This window comes from Cyclopterus lumpus, chromosome 21 (genome assembly GCF_009769545.1).
Source record: "Cyclopterus lumpus isolate fCycLum1 chromosome 21, fCycLum1.pri, whole genome shotgun sequence".
Classification (NCBI taxonomy): Eukaryota; Metazoa; Chordata; class Actinopteri; order Perciformes; family Cyclopteridae; genus Cyclopterus; species Cyclopterus lumpus.
The window spans coordinates 17,402,483-17,421,661 of NC_046986.1; the positions used below are offsets into that span (position 1 = coordinate 17,402,483).

A 19,179-nucleotide genomic window follows, 5' to 3' on the forward strand; every position below is an offset into this window, starting at 1 on the left:
CGAGGAAGGAAGTGACACCCTTCAGAAACAGGAATGAAAGAGGTTTTGTCTTTATATGGCAATGCACGCCGGCTGCTAGTGAAGGTGACCACGTGCCAGGTCAATGGATGATGGAGACGTGTTTTACAGTTTCAGATTAGCCACCGGGCTAAGTTTAGATGTGACAGGACTGAGGGCTTCATTTAAAATGCAGAATGAGGTGGCAATAGAGGCCACATTCGTACTTCTGAACAATTATGTACAACTAGAGCTATGCTTACAAATACAGATGATTTAAGAGAGTTGAATGAAGATTTCTGAAAATTGCAGTTTCCAGATGTTTAAGTTTGCTAACTTTGTCTCACAAGCCTAAAACTAAATACAGCGCATAGCTATAAGTCCAGGAGTGGGGTAACTGTGTTTTGTGACACGTGTTGCTCCACTGAAAACTACACATTGAACATTGCACCTCCAAATGGCAAACAGAGGTAAATGTCTCCACCCGGAAGTCCTGGGTGACAATGTTAAAACAAACACCATTTGTTTTTATTTGATATGTTATTTTATTATTTTGTAAGTGTATGTATTTTTTTGGCGTTACTTTTATTTTCAACGCGTGTTGTAAATGAATAAATAAATTGATACATGTCACGTGTCAATGACGCGTAAGTAAACAATAAACTGAGCCAATCGCAGAGCGACAGCTCGGTCAGCTGACGGAAGCTTCCGGGATTGTCACGTCAAGTGTTGTGTTGTCAAAATGGCAGGACACGAACATCACCATCACTTCTCTCCGTGTTTCTGCGATTTAATGAGGTAAGCTTCTTCTCACGAGCGCCTCGTCTCAAAGTAATACGTATTACGTTAAAGTTCGGTGGTTTACGGCACCCCGGTGGTGTCACGTCTACTCACCCCCCCCTCCCCTCCCCTCCCTCTTCAGGTTGTTGTGGTCCCTGGTCGCGCCCTGCGCCTACCTCAGCCTGGTCCTGACCCTGGTCCTGCTGCTCCTCCTGCTGGGGGTCCGGATGTGGCTGCGGGGCCGCCGCAAGGCCCGCTGGGCGCAGGACGGCGGCCCCGCGGTTGCTTTCTTCCACCCGTACTGCAACGCCGGAGGAGGCGGGGAGCGGGTCCTCTGGTGCTCCCTGAGGACCCTCATGAACCGGTACGGTGGTCAGCTGTCTGCCAGCAACACCTGTTTACACTGTGTGGGCACAGCATGTGGTTTCTGCTACTTTACACTCCAAGACATCTCAGACAGAAGTAACAGCTTTAGTTACTGAGCCGATTCAGATTACTAATATAACATATAGTCCACACACAAATTATGATGTCATATTATATAAATTAATATTAATAGTGCCTTCTTCACATTTCAGTGTACTAAGTCTGGGTGTGTTTATTGTGGTTTGGTCTCAGTTCATTTATACATCTCATTTTGTATACAATAGTGGTTTTCCACATCGAGTGTTATTGAAACTGTGGCAGCAGCTTCACAACTTCTTTTGCCCCCCAAAATTTTGAAGATAGTGAAAAAATGCTCGTCACAATTTCCCAGAGATCTTCTAATTATATATATTTTTTACTTTTGTAAATATTCAGTTTACTGTCAAATATGACAATTAAATGAAAAATCCTCATATTTGAAAAGCTGAAACCAGTAATTTGGAGTCGCTTAAACTTATTGATTAATTAATTCACCATAAAGAAAGGGTTTTCCCAGTTTGGTGTCGAAGACCTCAACCCCATCCAACACTAGCCAGACCTGATCAACCAACATCACTGTTGGGTGTCACTAATGCTCTCGTGTCTTAAGGGGGTCAAACCACTGCAGCGGGTTCAACATGTGGTGGAAAGAATAAAACCAGGAACTGATTTGATGCTTTCCCTCATCTATCCCAGATACCCCAGCATCTCCTTCGTTGTCTACACTGGAGACCAGGGAGTGACCGGCGAGCAGATTCTGGACGGAGCCCGACAGCGTTTCAACATCACGCTGCCTCGACCGATCACTTTCGTCTTCCTGCAACACCGCTCACTGGTGGAGGCCAGTTCTTACCCACACTTCACCCTGCTGGGTCAGAGCGGCGGCTCCATGTTCCTCGGTAAGGCCGCGCCACAACACGTGACTTATGGTGAATTAGTTTTAAGTGGACGGGGATTGTGAGTTAGAATACACTAACACTGTGTGATTGTTGCAGGCTGGGAGGCGCTGACCGCCTTCGTCCCTGACCTGTATGTGGACTCGATGGGCTACGCCTTCACCCTGCCCATCTTTCGTTACTTGGGAGGCTGCGAGGTGGCGAGCTACGTCCACTATCCCACCGTCAGCACCGACATGCTGTCTGTGATCAGAGAGAGGAACCCCAGGTTCAACAACGCTGACTTCATCTCCAGAAACCCCGTGCTGAGCGTGGTCAAGGTGGTTTACTACTGCTGCTTTGCCCTGCTGTACGGCCTGGCCGGCTCCTGCAGCGACGTCATCATGGTGAACTCCACCTGGACGCTGGGACACATACTGTCTCTGTGGCGCTCCCCGAGCCGCACCAGCATCGTCTACCCTCCCTGCGATGTCAGGGCCTTCCTGGACGTCCCGCTGGAGGAGGAGGAGGAGGAGGAGGAGGAGGAGAAGGAGGAGGATAAAGATGATGGGGAGGAGGGCTGGGAGGAGCTCGGACCGGAGCTGGGGAGTGAAGAGGAAGGAGGGGCGGACAGGAAGTGCCACTCCATCGTATCGGTGGGTCAGTTCCGACCAGAGAAGGACCACCGACTGCAGATTTGGGCGTTTCACAAACTGCTGGATGGGAAAAGGGAGGGGCCTGGGGGGCGGGAGTCTCTGCGGCTAGTGCTGATTGGCGGATGCAGGAACCAGGAGGACGAGGAGCGGGTGCTGATGCTACGGGGCCTCTGTCAGGAGCTGGATGTGGCCGACCGTGTCGACTTCAAACTCAACGTGCCCTTCGAGGAGCTGAAGAGAGAGCTGGTGAATGCCACCATTGGACTGCACACCATGTGGAACGAACACTTTGGTATCGGTGAGGACAACGCGCCACTCACACAATTACACCTACTTAATATTCACAAAAACTACACTTATTACTTATTACTCAGTAGCTTTGAAGATCTCCCCAGACATTTTATCAAGAGATACAAAATGTGTCTTTAATGTGTCTCTTTATGACTGTACATAATCTCTCTCTCTCCCCCCCCCCAGGCGTGGTGGAGTGTATGGCTGCAGGCACCATCGTCCTCGCTCATAAGTCTGGAGGTCCAAAGCTGGACATCGTGGTGCCGTACGAAGGCGGACAGACGGGCTTCCTTGCCGACAGCGAGGACAGCTACGCCGCTGCCATGGAAACCATCTTGGCGCTGTCTCCATCGGCCAGACTGGAGATCCGACATAACGCCCGGCGCTCTGTGGAGCGATTCTCTGACCAAGAGTTTGAGGCTTGTTTCCTCGCTGCCATGGAGTCTCTGATGCGTAAGCTGGAGCTATGAGGAGGAACAGACGAGGCCCAGGGTCCACCAGGGACCAGGACTTGTGGCGTGAAGCAGTGATTCATATCCATGTTTAAAACAAGCTAAGCTTTCGACGCTGTGTGTGACATAGTGTCTCGTTCCTCATTTAAAATAGAAAACTGAGCCGGCATTGTTAAGTTCCTGGTGGACACCCAGAGATAAACTTGTCTTTCTTATCGGCTGCAATGAAGCAAAAAAAAAACACACACATTCCCAGTGACTTTGCACGTGTCAAACTCCCGACGAATGTTCACCAAATGAACAGAAACATGGAGGAGCAACATAGATAAAGCGTTGATCAGTATCAGCAGATCTCAAACGTCACTATTCGACCTTCATGAAAACCTCCCCCGCAACAGGGCTGATCGCTATAATGTTCATTTATCAAAAGGGACCCAGCTTTGGAGAAGCAGACGACGGACCAAACATAAAAGTTGCATCGTGTTCACCCTTAAACTATCAATGGTGATGTAACGATGGCTGAGAAGAGACCTCACGCTTCAGGAAACTTTTATTCCCATTATTCCAAGTGGGAAGTAACATTTACGAGAGGGAATCTAATTTGGGAGTGTTTGTTCTCTTTAGTGGGTGTTAGATGAGTTATCATTAATGTCATATCACGGTGATATTTGGTCCAGGACCTGTTGAGCCTCGCTCACCACAAAGACTGAAAGCAGAGGGAACCGGCTAGCCCGCATATAATAATAATAATAATAATAATAATAATACATTTGGCTTCCATCTGTTCTTAAATTGCCTTACCAACACATGTTATCTCGTTAGCTAGCCAGCTAGTGGTTTTCCTCTTTGAGCGATGCTAAGCTAGCAGTTTCCCCCTGCTTCCAGTCTTTGTGCTAAGACAAACCCATGTATCACTGGACGCACAGACATTAAACTTATGTCTTCTCATCTGAATAGGAAGCATATTTCCCAAAAATGTTCCTTTTTTAAGTTGAGTTAAATTCCAAACAGCTTTGTATGCAACACCACTGACAGCTGTAGATTTTTTTCTGGTGTGACTTTTGATTTATAATGTGTTCATGGTGAGGTTTTCATCTGTTTTCCTGTTACTGAATGATTCTTGAATAGATGTGAAGGGGTTTGCAATGTTATTTTTCCTGACGAAGACTTTTGTTTTTGGTGTTTCTCTGCACATCAACGGAGCACTTAAAAAGTGTTTGGGTTAAGATGCTTGGCCAAATATCTCTCATTTAAACGTTTCACTTCCTGCATACCTGTTTGTAATGAGTTCACAAAGATATTATACCGTGTGAAATATAAAAGATCTTTATTTGGAAGAGGCATTATTATTAAGTATGTCCATGTAGAGAAGACGAGAAACTGATACAATACTGAAATAAACGCAATTGCTAAACACTTCATAGAAACTGCTTGTTTGTGCTGCCAGGCTGTGGCAAGAAATGGTTATAGCACAGAAAAAGTACACACATTAATGCTGCTTAATAGAGAATTTTTTTTTCTTCTGCACCAAAACAAAGAATAACAATAAATCCTATGAAAAAAACCAAGAGCAAACTCGATTTCCTCCTGTTTCTTTGATTAAAAACTACAGTGACTAACTGTTTGGGGAAATTACTGAGCCTTTAAACGGTGTATTTGTGTCTTTAAAGATTTACCAAAAGTATTGAGAGACAAACTAACACATTGTTAGTTTTGGTCTTTTCGTGGGATTTGTTGAAAGTAGGAAAGAAACAGAATAACACCAGACTTATCCGCTCTCTTTTTGTATTCTGGCATGCGCAACATCTGCTCTGTGTGGAGCGATGAGACTGTAACCTTCCTCAAATTAATACATGAAAAGAAATGTCATATTTCCATCATTTCAGCTTTGACGAAAGCTCTTTTAATTAATGACCTCATCTCATGGCGTCCTCCTCTTCAACGGTTTAATGGCATTGAATGGATAATTATCTCCACTTGCTGTCCATCAACCAATGAACTCATATTCACACAACTGTAGTGGATGGAAAGGCTAATTAATTTTCCTTAACCTTTGCCAATTTCCTAGAAATATAGTTATAATGTGGACTAAATGTGGATGTCTTGACTTCTGACCTTTCCCCATCCTTCAAGTGTGGCTGGTCAGAACAGCTATAAACACTTTTAGACCTAGTTCAACATACGTTGAACAGAGGCCAACAGAGGCCTTAAAAACTGAATTAGCGACAGTGGCTGGTTAAAGGTGCGCTGCAGATAAAAGCTTACCAAAGCACTTTATTTGTCTAACAAACAAATGCATAAAACATTTGCAAAGCTGAATTTAGTGTTTTAGTTACTGCCGTCTTGTTTTGACTCAGAAAGAAATGGTTAAATGTTTGTGAGCACTCAGGTCGGATGCTGCAGCTTATTTAAAGTCGTGTGATCAGACTGAGCGTCACATTCTTCGGGCTCAGTTGGAGCAACGTCCGCACAGGAATCTCCAAATTCTCTGTGGGTCTGTCGAGAGTCTGCAGCGTTCACTTCTCTTCCAACCTCGGTCTTGTTCATCCCAAAATCATCACCATCATCATCACCATCATCATCGTCCGCCCTCTCCTCTGTGCGCTCCGCCTCGTCCGAGCTCCCGGCCTCCATCACAAACAGGTTCCTCATAGAGTCTGCCACAGCTTCTCTCAGCTCGTCCTCCGACTCCTCAAAGTTGCTTATGAGGAAAGGGAAATAAAAATTCACCTCATGCAGAGCACTCTGACGGCAACTAAAAAATGTTGGTACGTAATGACGAGGTAGGTCAGGATGCTCTTCAGTTCCTCAGCGTGTGCAAGAGTTACAGACACAAATACTGCAGCAAGAAAAAAATTCTGAATTAAGCAGCGAACAGAAGGGAGTGTTACTTACGTGTCGTCATCGTCTGACCTCGGCTCCAGACGATCTTCATCCATCTCCATATCAGACTCCTCTTCCTCCTTCTTCCTCTCCTCTTCTGCTCCATCTTTCTCTGGCTCTAAATCTGAGCACAGTTCAGTATGTCACATTTGTGATAAAACCTGAGGTTTTCTGTCCATGTTGTAAGATAAATCCATTAACTGAACACCTCTTCATTCTAATAGTTATTCACTAATATTAATGTCAGTGACTCTGCTGCTGTATTCACCGTTAATCAGCCAGATGTCAGTGTGAGAGCATCAAGTCTGACCTGCAGTCACTGAGTCCACAGTTGATGATGTGAGCTCAGCCTGAGCGAGAGCGTCCAGCAGGGTGTTGGGGGGGTCCTCGTCCCACTGTCTGCGACCGGCCGCCGCCTCAACTGAAGAAGGGGGCGGGATCAGGAGACATACTTCCTACATAGCGCAAGTTTCTTCAATTTCTCCACAGCGATTTTAAAGCTCTATGTGATAACTGGACGCAATCACCTGAACAGAAGGTCAAAGTTCATAACTTAAGTTGGTTGCACTTCCGCTAAGGTGAATCTTTATGCTAACCATAATATATTAACATGTTATATTATATATATATATATATATGTGATTTATATTATATGATATTTATATGTTATTATAATATATATGATATTTATATTGTATATTTACTTCAGATAGGATTTATATATCATATTATACTGAGTATTATTATATGATATATATATATATATATATATATATATATATATATATATACTGAATTCTATGAATAAGATGTCCTTATTATGTCAGTGTTAAAATAAATGTTAAATTTTTTTAAATTTTTTTATTTGATAAGGGACAGTGCACATTAATATAGACATTTCTGTAAATGTGCCAGAGTTAGCCAAGAGGCTATTTTTCATCTGTATTCCCAAGAGGCAGATGTTATAATATTTAACTAATATTTAACTAGAAATGCGTGTTCGATACTTTTGTTGCATTGAATCATTCTGCGATGTTTGCTGAAATTGATTTGATGGCCCAACCAAAACAGAATTCCACCAGCCGCCACTGGTTGGGCCTCTTCACTCTGATGTTTAACAGGTGTACTGCACCTTGTTCAGCCTCGGCAGCGGTGCTGTAGACAGAGTTCACGTCCATGTTTGCGAGTGCGTCCAGCAAAGTCTTTGGAGTCCTCTGGCTCCACCCCCTCCTCCCCAACTCCTCTCCCTCCTGGAAGCTCAGAGTTTGGTTCAGAGGTTCCACTTCCTGATCGGAGAATCAGAAGAGATTGAGAGATTCAAAGTGAAGAAGAGCAGCTGTGAAGACGAGACACAGAAAGTTGTTCCTTACCTCCTCCTTCATTCGTCTTCCATCACCCACTTGCTCCTCTTCTTCCTCGCTTCCCTCCTCTTTCTCCTTCTCTGCGTCCTCTTTAATGCCTTCCTCATCTAACCGGATCTCAAACATGATTCCTTTCTGCAAGAAAGTTAAAAACAAAACAAGAAAACAACAATGAAACTCCTCTTTTTGTCAAATGTGTATGTTCTGATGTAAACTTTACGGCTGTTGTTCGAAGAGGTTCATGATTTTTTTGGCCATTTGTGCATTTTACTTACTGAATATACACTTCACAGGCTATTAGTAAAATTGCACGGGTGAAAAGAATAACAACTGCACACTGATTCCAACAGACACCAATTTAAAAAAAGATGACACCTTCATCATCATAGTGCTGATAAATCCACAGCAGAATGTCATGTATATCTGGTAGGGAGCTATCGAGGAACCTTGCGGTAACTTATGCTATTCTAGGTAAAATATTCAAATATTTTTAATTTGGGTCGTCGATCGGGATTAGAAGCTGTAATGCCAAAACTCAAAGACCGGTCAAAGACATCAGCTCTGATATTTAGTTGAGTCACCTTGTCTTTGTGTATTCTCTCCAGCGCTATCTGCTGATCTATGATCTGCCTCAGAGCTGCATCCATGTCCTGCAGGAGGAGCGAGACGCAGGAAGGACATGCTGTTAGAGAATATTACATTTGTGTTCTGTTGAGAGCTTATGGGATGAACATGACCTGTGTAGTTTAACATGTTATATCTCTCGTGAGTAACTGCATGACGGGTGATGATGTCACAGAGAAGAATAAACATAGTGTTGAAAGTAATGAAAGAACATGTCACCAATGTCTTTGTCGTTATTTATGGAATTTAGATGCTGCTTACCAACTTGTTTGAGTATAAAAACCACGATGGCCAGAATGAGAGTGAAACAACTGATTGATTGTATTCACCTGTGCAGGTGGAGCTCTCTGCTGCTCAGGCTCAGGGTCTCTGGACTTCACCACAAAGGTTACATGTTTGTTTTGTGGCTGAGGCTGACAAATGAAAATATGTTAATATTTTACTCTCATTGATCATGCTAAAACAAGTATACATTCACAATGACTGGAATTGCTGACTGGAGGAGCTCATTCAGACTAGATGAGGAGGCAAAGACACTACAGGAGGTGAATTTGAATAAAAAATTCCAACTATATCATGACAATTTAAATAGTACCCCTGTAATCTAGTGTACAGTACTGTAATGTCTTTAACGGTCCAGTGTGTAGGATTTAGGTGGATGTACATTGTCCTTCTCGGATCTATACGTACAAATGGAATGTAATATTCATAGCTATGTTTTCCAAACCATTACCGACCGGTAGGTTGTAATCACACTAAATCCTAAACACTGGTCCTGTAAGTATCACAGACAAATCACGGCACAGGTCACGCTCCATGCAAGAAAGGGATAAAAGGGCTGCAGGATGCAGAAACTGTCCTCTGCGTAATATCAGACACAAACATGTTCTGACCGCTGTTCTAGAACCTGAAGTGGAAATTAAGTTGGTGTACCTCTACTTCAGTTCTCAGTCTCATCTGTCTCATCTCCTGGTGATACTGCTGTCTGATGAGATCCAGCTGACGCAGGTACTCCTGCGAGACCACACACACAATCACACACACGTCCTACCTGCTGTCCCTTCACTTAATGACTGGTGTGTCTCCTGTGGGTCCTACCTGCTGTCCCTCCTGCCTCTTGTCCTGGAGTTCATGTTGTCGCACTTCCTGCTCCTGACCACCGGGCTTCCTGTTGCACTCAGCTGTACACGGACGCAGACCCTGATGGTCAGAAAGTTAAGGTCATTTAGAGCCGCAGTGGAACTTTGCATCAGTTTATTATATTCCTTTTTTGGGGGGGTTATATTCTCCACAAAGTGACTTTACATTTATTTTAGTTTTAGTTTTTAATAATTGTTATAATGTCAGCATGTGTGAGTGACAGAACAGATATGAAGCATGAGCTTCATCCTACCAGCTGTTTCTCTGCTCTCAGCTTGTACTGGTTGGCCTCTTGTCTCCTCTGCAGATATTCATTACGAGCTGCTGCCACACTGACAAACAGGCGAGGGGTTGGAAACAGAGACATGGTCATATTGGTCATATTGTTAATAATACAGAGTCTGGTTTTGAAAATAAGTCTGAATACATCTCCTTAGTTTCTGGGACATTGAACCTAAGGAAAATAATCTGTGGAAAATATTTCCACAGATTAATAAATAATGAGTAGAATTGTTAGTTGCAGCCCTGGTTGTATGGCAACTCACAGCTGGTATGGTTCCACAGTGTGGACTTCACATCGCTCCTTCTCTCTCTCCTGAGGAGGAGGAAGAGGAGGAGTTGGAGGGGGAAGGACATCTTCCTTGTTCCTCCTCTGAAAGGCGTCCAGCTGGGCGTAGTGGTGCTGGTAATGGCCGACTGCCTTCTGTCCATTAAACCTGCATCAGTAATAGTTTTAGGTCAAAGTCCACCTCTGAAGCTCACTGAGAAGTCACAACATCACTCACGTTCCGTTCATGGAGGAAAGAGGTTCATTGTCACAGTCGACCTACTTCACCTTTGGTTCTGCTGGCCTGCAGCGTCTCTGTCTGCAGCTCTTTGGTGAAGAGGCTGCAATCATAATCAAATTAAGTATTACGAGAATAGAAAGTAGAAAGAGAAAAAAACTGAAGGGTGCAAATATAAGAGAGTTGAATGAACATATATCGATAGTCCCCCACATTTGACAGCATAATTTTGTACAACGTCTTACATTTGTTATTTCAGTTGTTGCTCAACAGTCTCTGCAGCACTTTGTAAACATCCCTAATTTCTCAATTCAAGATGTATTATTGATATTTGCATATGATATACAACCTTAAAAAGTAATCATTAGAACAAAGAGTTTTAGAGAGATGTGTTTATGGGCTGGGGCACGAACACTTTCACGTTATAAGAAATATTCTTGAAGTTGAGCTAATCAGCTACACATTTAACATATTTGAGAGTGGTGTATATATACGTATATATTATATTCCTTCTGAAATGTAGCAGAGTTGAAGTGCAAAGTAGCATCAAATGGAAGTAACTCAAAATTGTATTTAAGTTCAATACTTGAGTTAGTGTAGTTTGTTATGCTCCACCCGCACACGGTCAATTACTTGTACTCATTTTAATACGACATTTTGGTCATCAGGTAAATTTCATGAGGGCAAACGGCACAAGCACCATAACATACTTAAACATGTGGCTAAAACACCATTCACAGGGTTCCAATACCACAGTATTTTTATATAAATAAATGTTCTTTGGCTATTATTATTATTATTATTATTATTATTATTATTATTATTATTAATAATAATATTACTTTGTAGTGGGCAGGAGTGCAGACTCGGAGTGGGACTTTCCATTCTGGTTTAGCAGGCTGTCTCTTCACAGCGGCTCTGGGCCTCTGTTTGTTCTCTGGATAACAGAAAAGTCTCAAGTTAGAATACCAAAGCATGTAAACAAGATAATGGTGTGACTTTGATTGTACTACACTTATTTAATAGCTTTAGTTACTAGTAACATCCTGTCCAGTGAAAACCATGTATATTTAGATGTGTTCTTGTATGGGTTGAGCACATTCTCCCCTGTCTTAAGCTACATGAACAATTTAAAAGTGCATACATACCATATTTCTGCCAATCATATTTCACATGTGCACCCATAGGTGGCATGAGTTGCCTGTTTAATACTGCTCTTCCTGCTCTTGTTCCTTTGTCTGAAAGTGTTTAGAAATGCCCCCCAAAAAAACCTGCTATAAATGTGAATGAGCACTTTTAAGGTAACACAAAAGACATGCAAAACATGTAATTGGTTAATACATTATAATGTGACATTATGAGCTGCTAGTTCAGGGATGAAAGATGAAGACTCGTAAGTTAGGTGACCTTTGAGAAGCAGACTAGCAAGTAAACAGGCTCTCCCTCGTTGATTTAAGACTTTAATATCTGATGTTACCAAAACACAAAGCAAGCCCACATGTGACAAGATCACAATCAGTCCAAGCAGGGACACGACCGAGGAGAGAATCGTGTTTCCCTTCAGTTTATCAGACTGGAGCCGAGCCAGCAGCAACAATGCGTGACCAGTTTGAACTGGTGTCGGTGAACGACCAGATTCTACATATTTTATGAGAGCTGAAACAACTTTACGATGGAGGGGAATTCCATTATAACCTTTCAGCATAATATAATTGAATTGGTCTGAGAATCAATAAAACCAGACTCCATAGAAGTCCTTTAAGGTCATATAAGAGAGCAAGTGTTCTTGGGCGTTCTACAAAGGAAGATGCACATGCAGGTCCCTTCGGTGAAAGACTTTTTCAAAGGTGGAATATGCTGATAGAAAATGTTCTATTCAAGCAGGATACCAAGAAGATGCTGCTTACCCCAGATCTAAAGATTCAGTTTCTGTCACTGCTGTTGTGGTTGTTGTTATCTGTGTCACAAGTGTGTCATATAAACGTACCTGCTGCTCCTGCTCTTGTTTTAACCGCCTGAGACGCCACTGCTCTGTTTCGATGCAGCACTGTGTGGCTGAACTCCTCCTGCATCATCTGCACGCACAAGAAACCACACACACATATGTTTATACATCTATACTTCTGAGGACCTTCATTCATGGAAACAAATAATGGCCATTCAAATTGTAAGTAACTGAATACATACATTTACAATTTAAATACCACTAAATCCACTGAAATATTTTACTTTTCACTGGTTTGATCGTTTAATGGTGAGCCGATCGGATTCCTTACCTGTGGATCCAGGTGTTTGCTGATGTGCTCCTCCAGGAAGCGACGCTTGAGGACGGAGCTGACCGAGGGTCGGTCCCGGGGGTTGACCTGATAAACAATGTGAGTGTGTTTATGTGTGCGAGTATAATGACAGTGAAGATGAACACTGAAGAGCAGCATCATTCACAGAAGATGCTTTTTTTAATTATTCCATGAAATTATAATTATTTGTGCAGTCCAATAACAAAAACTCATCATAAGTGACGAAATATAGATTTCCAAGAGTGTCACTTTTTTTCTGTCCAATATGAAACTCTATAAATGACATTTAGTTATGAGACATTTGCTTTCTACACATTGACTAGGTGCAGTGATCTCCACCTAAAGGTTATTTCGTAGATGAAATATGTTCAAAAGCTCCTGTAAACATCTGAAAGATATATTTCCCCTGGAAGCAGCAATAATCAACGTTCTTTTCATCTGCCTGAATGTCTACAGTAGACAATGGAAGCTTCCTTATGTGCCGCTCAGGCTGATATCCTGAACAGCTGCTCAAACCGTTGCCAGACATTCTGACATTCACACTTTCCTCTTCAAATGTACTTGTTTTGCACTTTGAACTCAGCCGCTGATTAAAGGAAGAATGTGTCTGACAAATTGTGAAACTGTGTTAGTATTCTGTATTGTATTCATTTCATGGAAATACACAATCTTCATGGTTTCTGAAGTTTATAGAAAAATCTTACAAAAATAGACACATTCATACTCCTATGCTGACAAGAATGCAGGGAGTTTAAGTTCAAGGTTCCTCCTCAGGGTTCAAGTCAGTTCCAGTTGGAGTCATCAGGGTGAAAGTCCAAGACCACAGGGTGCACGTCTGAGTCATCAGTGTTCAAGTAGCAGATGTACAGAATTTGATATAACTGACACTGATGTTCACGTTACAATTAAATTGAGTTGAATTGTTCAAATTTGTGTCATCAATGTTTAAGTCCAGGTTTAGCTACAATTACTGACCTGTTGTTTATGCATAGCTAATTATGGTTGATGTATCTTGTATCCACACTGTAAAGAGAAATGATATATGAAGAGTATCTGACCTTGAAGAGTTGGGTGACCAGCAGGCGAAGATCATAGGAGTAGTGGCTGGGTACCGGGTTGTAGCTCCCTCTGCAAATGTTACCGACCAGCTGCCGCAGACTGCTGCCCTCAAACTGCAGAAGACAATTAGAAAACAACACACACATGGATATATAGATATTGAATGGGTGGCACAATCAATCAAATAATCAAGAAAGTTATTCGCTGACTAATATACAATGAAAATAATCATTAGTTGCAACAATATTTGTATCCTCATTTTGCTTTACTGTGTAAGTGTCCAGCTGTTTGTGTGGGTGTGGTGCAACTTACTGGATGCCTCAAGGTGCAGAGTTCATACAAGACGCAGCCCAGAGACCAGATATCCCTGCAGAGAAGGACGGACACACACGCACACACACACACACACACACACACGGCATTATAAAGACTATTAAACGCAATCTGACATTAATTTAACTTTAATCATTTCATAACACCCTGCTTTGTTATATCGCTCCCAGATGTGTTCCCAGCACACAAAACTTGACAGAATCAGGGATTGTATTTATGAAGTAACCATGATGCAGCATTCGTGCATCTTATGTAACTTGACATATTTTGTGTTGAAACAGGATGCTGGGGCCAGCCGGGCCTGACATTATCCCCCGTCCCCTGAGCTAAAGTCATAAACACCAGAAACACAATCATAATGTAAAATTCCAGAACAGTGAAGCCGACAGAACATATTTAGTGGAAAGGTTTTTAGTTCTGGAGTCATACGACAGCTTTGGCATTTTCTTTTTTGGCAAGGAAATAAGTGTGTGCGTGTGCGTGTGCATGTGTGTGTGTTTGTGCTAGTGGACTTTTATCTTTGTGCGGTCCAACTATAGCTTTATACTTTAAGAATGAGGCCATTACCAGGAATTAGGATCTCTTTGTCCTTTGAGTTTAGAATAAAGTTTGGGTGAAGGTGAGGGGCTCAGGTGTGTATTATGTAAATGTGGGTCTCACAAGTGTAGCGATCCAAACACGTCTGTGTAAGCGTGGGAAAGAGGAAGTAACTTTGACCTCAGTTCAAAACAAGAGTACAGAGAAGAACACAACGTGTCTATTCACAGAAAGAGAGGGTAAAGACTGATAATCATGTTGTGTGTGTGTTTGCTGCACTTCTGAGTTCCCTGTGTGTGTGTGTGTGTGTGTGTGTGTATATGTGTGTGTGTGCGTGTGTGTGTGTGTGTCTGTGTGTGCCAAAGCATTTGTTTCTGGCTCAACCACGTGGTTGAGGTCATCAACCCGCTGCAACACGAACATGACTGTCACAGTGCATTTGAAACTTTTTGTGGTTTGTTTCAGCCAGCAGCGTAACGGGCATCAGAATGTTAATCAGTCAAAATGAATCTCCTCTTTGGTTCTTTAAATGACAATTTACATGAACATCACACATGAAGTGACGAAAACATTTAGTTTTTTCATAACATGCAGCCGGTCAAACTGTGACTTTGGGAAGCTTCTGAAAATTCCAAGAGAAGAAGAAGTAGTTGTTGACTACTGTACATTATTAAACCTTTAAAATGTCCTTATATCTATCTGCTGGTTCCATCCGTATACGTACGTCTTGTTGTTGTAGGGTCGACTCTCGCAGATCTCTGGGGAGAGGTAGTACGGTGTCCCAACACAAGTCCTGGCCAGCTCCATGGTGCTGCACAGCCATAGGTCAAAAACACAGCACAGTCAGCATTAGTGGCATAAAGTCACACAAAATTGAACTCACTCATTTTGTTAATTCCAAATATTAACTGACCCCTTCCTAACATTCTAACAGAGCTAAAAACATGGTTAAAAAACATCCAACTGCAGCCCACTGAAACGGCTAATAAGTAAGAAAGAGACAAGCAAATAGGAATATGCCTATTGCTCTGCATTAGAATATAACTCAAAAGTTGTTCCCCTCAGATTGGCTGGTTTGGGGGTTGGCTGTAGCTCATGGGGGAGAGCGGTCGTCCCGGTACCACAAGGTACCCGGTTCAATCCCCACTCTCCCCATAGTTCCATGTCAAAGTGTCCTTGAGCAAGAAACTGAACCCCCAGCTGCTCCCTGGGTGCTTCACTGCAGCCCACTGTTCCCTAATAACTAAGGATGGGTCAAATGCAGAGAAGAATTTCCCAACGGGGATCAATAAAAGTGTACATTACTTTCTTTCTTAGTAGTCGTTGTCTACTTTGGTTAGGTTTGGTCAATGAGGGGTGAGATTGTTAATACTGATGGATTATTAGCGCAACATTTAACTGGCTGGCCAAGCTGGAGCTAATTTCAACTACTTATATACAGTTCTGTAGTTTAGGCCAGCAGTTCCCAACCTAGGTCCCAACTAGATAAATCTGAGTGGTCGTGGGGTGATTAGTTGTAAAGAAGAAGAAACAAAATTTTGATCCACAAATCTGTTTCCAGTTTCTGGATTTTTCTCTCATCTTTTTTGTTGTGAAATATTTATAATGTGTTATTTGGAGAAAATGTCTCTTTTGTGGAACTGACGACAACTCAGATACATCTGAAACATAGCAAGGGGGACAAATTAGACACTGCTTGCTTGTGACGGGTTACAAGCAAAGACGGTTGTTAATCATTGATATAATCGCTATAAAAAAAGGATTGTATTTTATAGTATTGAAATAATACATATAAATATGTTCCCCTATTGTGAATGGTTGTATGTCCCTACATGTGCCCTCGATGGACTGGCGGCCTGTCCAGGGTGTCCCCTGCCTTCGCCCTATGTCAGCTGGGATAGGCTCCAGCGCCCCCGCGACCCTAATGAGGATAAGCGGTATTGAAAATGGATGTTCCCCTATTTTCAGTCCCTCAGGCTGACCATTATTTCCACAACATGTGTGTTTACATGTCCCGGTCGACAGTTTGTGGAATGATAATGACTTGTTTGGAGGTCTTCCATGTGTTAAAGAGCCCTCAGGGATAAACAGCTGCACTGTGTGTGTGTGTGTGTGTGTGTGTGTGCGTGTGTGTGCGCGTGCATGCGTGCGTGCATGTGAAGATGACACTGACTGACTTATTCAACATTCTTGCGATTCCAAAGTCCCCCAGCTTTGCTTTCATCCCTCCGTTGGTTAGGAAGATATTCTGGAGCAGAGGGAGAGCAGGAAAGAAAGCATGTCTGTGTTCCAGCGGAGAAACAGTGACTTTGCATGTATCCTGTGTGTGTGTGTGTGTGTGTGTGTGTGTGTGTAAACAGATATGATTGATGAAAGATAGTGATGGTCGTGAACAGAGACGTAGTCTGTGGTCAGTTATTTTAGGAGTTGGCAGACAGAGAGGCCTTTGTTTCCGAACAAAGCTGAAGCTCCGGACAGTTTAGCCTCACAATCCTCTGAACTCTGTCATAATAATACGTTAATTAAAAAGTTTCACCTCAGGGTTTGTGGATGAGGTTGTATACCATGCACAAGTTGTTCTAGGAATGCACGATGTAGAGTCTGTGTGATACGAGGCTCAGTTGTCGGCCTGAAAGGTGTCTGTAAAACGTTTCCAACAGCAGCTGTGCTCACTGGTGTGGATCCATGTCTCTTAATAGAAACATGCAGCTATATTTACACAGCACATTGCAGACAAAAAGATGTGACAAAGTAAACAATAAACCTCAAGCAAGACAAGTTTAGTATTCTTATCCCAAACTTTTCTCTGTGAGGTTTATTCGTGTGAGAGTTTCAAGTCAGATTAACCAAACTTTCCAAACAGTACGCACTTGTTGTAAGTTGCTTGTTTTAATTAGATAAATGTCCCTTCAGATACCTGAGCTTTGATGTCTCTGTGAAGGATCTTCCTGTCGTGGATGTGTTTGAGGCCGAGGCAGATCTGAACAAACCAGTCCACAACCTGAGGATCGTTTTTACTCTGTGAGTGTGTGTTATCAGAAATTTAATGACAGAAACATGGAGAGCATCATCAGCCCTCCAGAGGCCCCCTCACCTGCTCCCCAGTGAAGAAGACTCCTCTCTGCATTTTTATCTTCTTCATCAGATCTCCTCCGCCACAGTACTCCATCACTATATACAGGCTGCCTCTCTCTATGCACACATAGAGCAAACAGTACAGTATATTATGTTATTAAGTATATTAAGACATGACTACATGTTCTGTATAGAGCTACACTTACCTTGAAATGAACTGATGAAGGCCACAATGTTCGGGTGTTTCATCTTTGACAGCAACGTCACTTCTTTCTTGGACGATTCCTTTTCCCTCGCCGACATCTGAGCAGCGAACACACTTTTAATAAACTTTAACTCGCTACATGTGTGAATGAATACTATCCCAAAACGACTGGCTGACAACTGGTTTAAATAACGAACCCTTTGTATTCCTTTGACATTTTGGGATGCTGCATAATTTCCTGTATTGAACTTTCTTTTAAACAAAATATTGAGTTGGTTTAGAAGCGATCACGGCTTATTGACAGTGAACTTGTGCAATTGTGAAGTTGCAGTCTTATGGACATAAAACCATACATTCTAAAAATATTTTATTCAGCAAGGCCAGTGGAATATTAACTGTGGTGTTACCTTTCTGAGGTTGATCTGTTTGACCACACACTCTCTGTCTGCACCTCCCCCTTTGTCTCGAACCAAGAAGGCTTTACCAAACGCACCCTCTCCAATCTGACGGATGACCTCATAGTTGTTCATAACACCTGGAAGACCTGCAACAAGAAACACCATAAAGTTTTGACTGTTGGGTAGTTTAATTTGTATAAAGTCTTCATGTGTTTTATGTGGAATAATCTTAATCTATAAAGTATCCAAAACTGTAAAAAAAAGTAAATGCAGTGAAGTAAAAGGTAGTTTACAATATGTCGCTCTGAGAAGAGTAGAAGAAACACAACATTGATAATTATTATTATCAGGGAAATTGTGAAAACTTCCGGCGGAAGTAGCCCGTTGCCGTGGAGAGGAATACACGGGCTACTAACTTAGCTTAGCTTCCAATAAAAAGCAGATTTTCCGTTTCGTGGCAGATAATAACAGATCTTCTTACCCTATACAGAGTCGTCTTGTTCTGAGAAGTCACATAGTAAACAAAAAAAGCGGTGGCAACGAGTTTAAACTAATGAAACGGTGAAGTGTCTCCGGTCTGAATGCTGTCAAAACGAAACGGCGTTTGATAAATACGGCAAGCGCAAAGGGGGACGGAGGGGAACGCAGGGTATGCTAGGAGAGGTCATTTTCTTTGCTCAGTTCAGAAATACGCCTTTTCCCCAGCATATTGATGAAATAAACATAAAGTCAGTTTATGATAATAAGACACCTTAAAGAACTTAACGGCCAATTTACATAAACTTTGACACTTTCAAAACTATTTAATTGTTATAATATAATTATATAATATCCTAATATATATTTGTAATATTAGTCTCATTAATCTGAATTCACCAGTTAATTGATGACTAGTTAGTTAATTCCCAGAAAATTAAAGCTAGCCCTAACCCTTCCTCTGTGAACAAGATTTATAAGAGTGTGATGGCACTTTTATTTAAATGTTAACATTAGCTCTCACTCAGTTCCTGCAGTGTGACACTTATC

The 19,179-nt window shown here is 42.2% G+C and overlaps 2 protein-coding genes across 4 annotated transcripts; one reads left to right on the forward strand and one right to left on the reverse strand.

Moving 5' to 3' along the window:
- The first annotated feature begins 35 nt into the window (after window positions 1-35).
- LOC117750324 (GDP-Man:Man(3)GlcNAc(2)-PP-Dol alpha-1,2-mannosyltransferase-like) lies at window positions 36-4,875 on the forward strand. The gene is made up of 5 exons (XM_034561481.1): window positions 36-795; window positions 920-1,141; window positions 1,879-2,081; window positions 2,178-3,011; window positions 3,191-4,875. The coding sequence occupies exons 1-5, from the start codon at window positions 740-742 to the stop codon at window positions 3,472-3,474; spliced, it is 1,599 nt and encodes a 532-aa protein (XP_034417372.1). The 5' UTR covers window positions 36-739; the 3' UTR covers window positions 3,475-4,875.
- LOC117750321 (serine/threonine-protein kinase Nek5) lies at window positions 4,767-18,777 on the reverse strand. Of its 3 annotated transcripts, XM_034561475.1 has the most exons (24): window positions 18,635-18,777; window positions 18,163-18,299; window positions 17,757-17,853; window positions 17,570-17,667; window positions 17,393-17,476; window positions 16,653-16,723; window positions 15,200-15,286; window positions 13,918-13,972; window positions 13,605-13,718; window positions 12,526-12,612; window positions 12,237-12,324; window positions 11,092-11,186; window positions 10,300-10,352; window positions 10,010-10,180; window positions 9,718-9,796; window positions 9,423-9,524; window positions 9,258-9,338; window positions 8,654-8,737; window positions 8,282-8,350; window positions 7,710-7,835; window positions 7,472-7,625; window positions 6,650-6,760; window positions 6,352-6,463; window positions 4,767-6,157 (listed from the first exon to the last, which is right to left on the reverse strand). In XM_034561475.1, exons 2-24 carry the CDS (start codon window positions 18,283-18,285, stop codon window positions 5,842-5,844), a joined length of 2,457 nt encoding a protein of 818 aa, XP_034417366.1. In that variant the 5' UTR covers window positions 18,286-18,299; window positions 18,635-18,777; the 3' UTR covers window positions 4,767-5,841. The 3 variants fall into 3 exon arrangements, with proteins under 3 accessions (XP_034417366.1, XP_034417368.1, XP_034417367.1); XM_034561477.1 differs by lacking the exons at window positions 4,767-6,157; window positions 6,352-6,463 and having other exon boundaries at window positions 6,646-6,794; window positions 18,635-18,765; XM_034561476.1 differs by lacking the exons at window positions 4,767-6,157; window positions 6,352-6,463; window positions 6,650-6,760 and adding an exon at window positions 6,775-6,866 and having other exon boundaries at window positions 18,635-18,765.
- Between the last annotated feature and the right edge of the window lie 402 nt (window positions 18,778-19,179).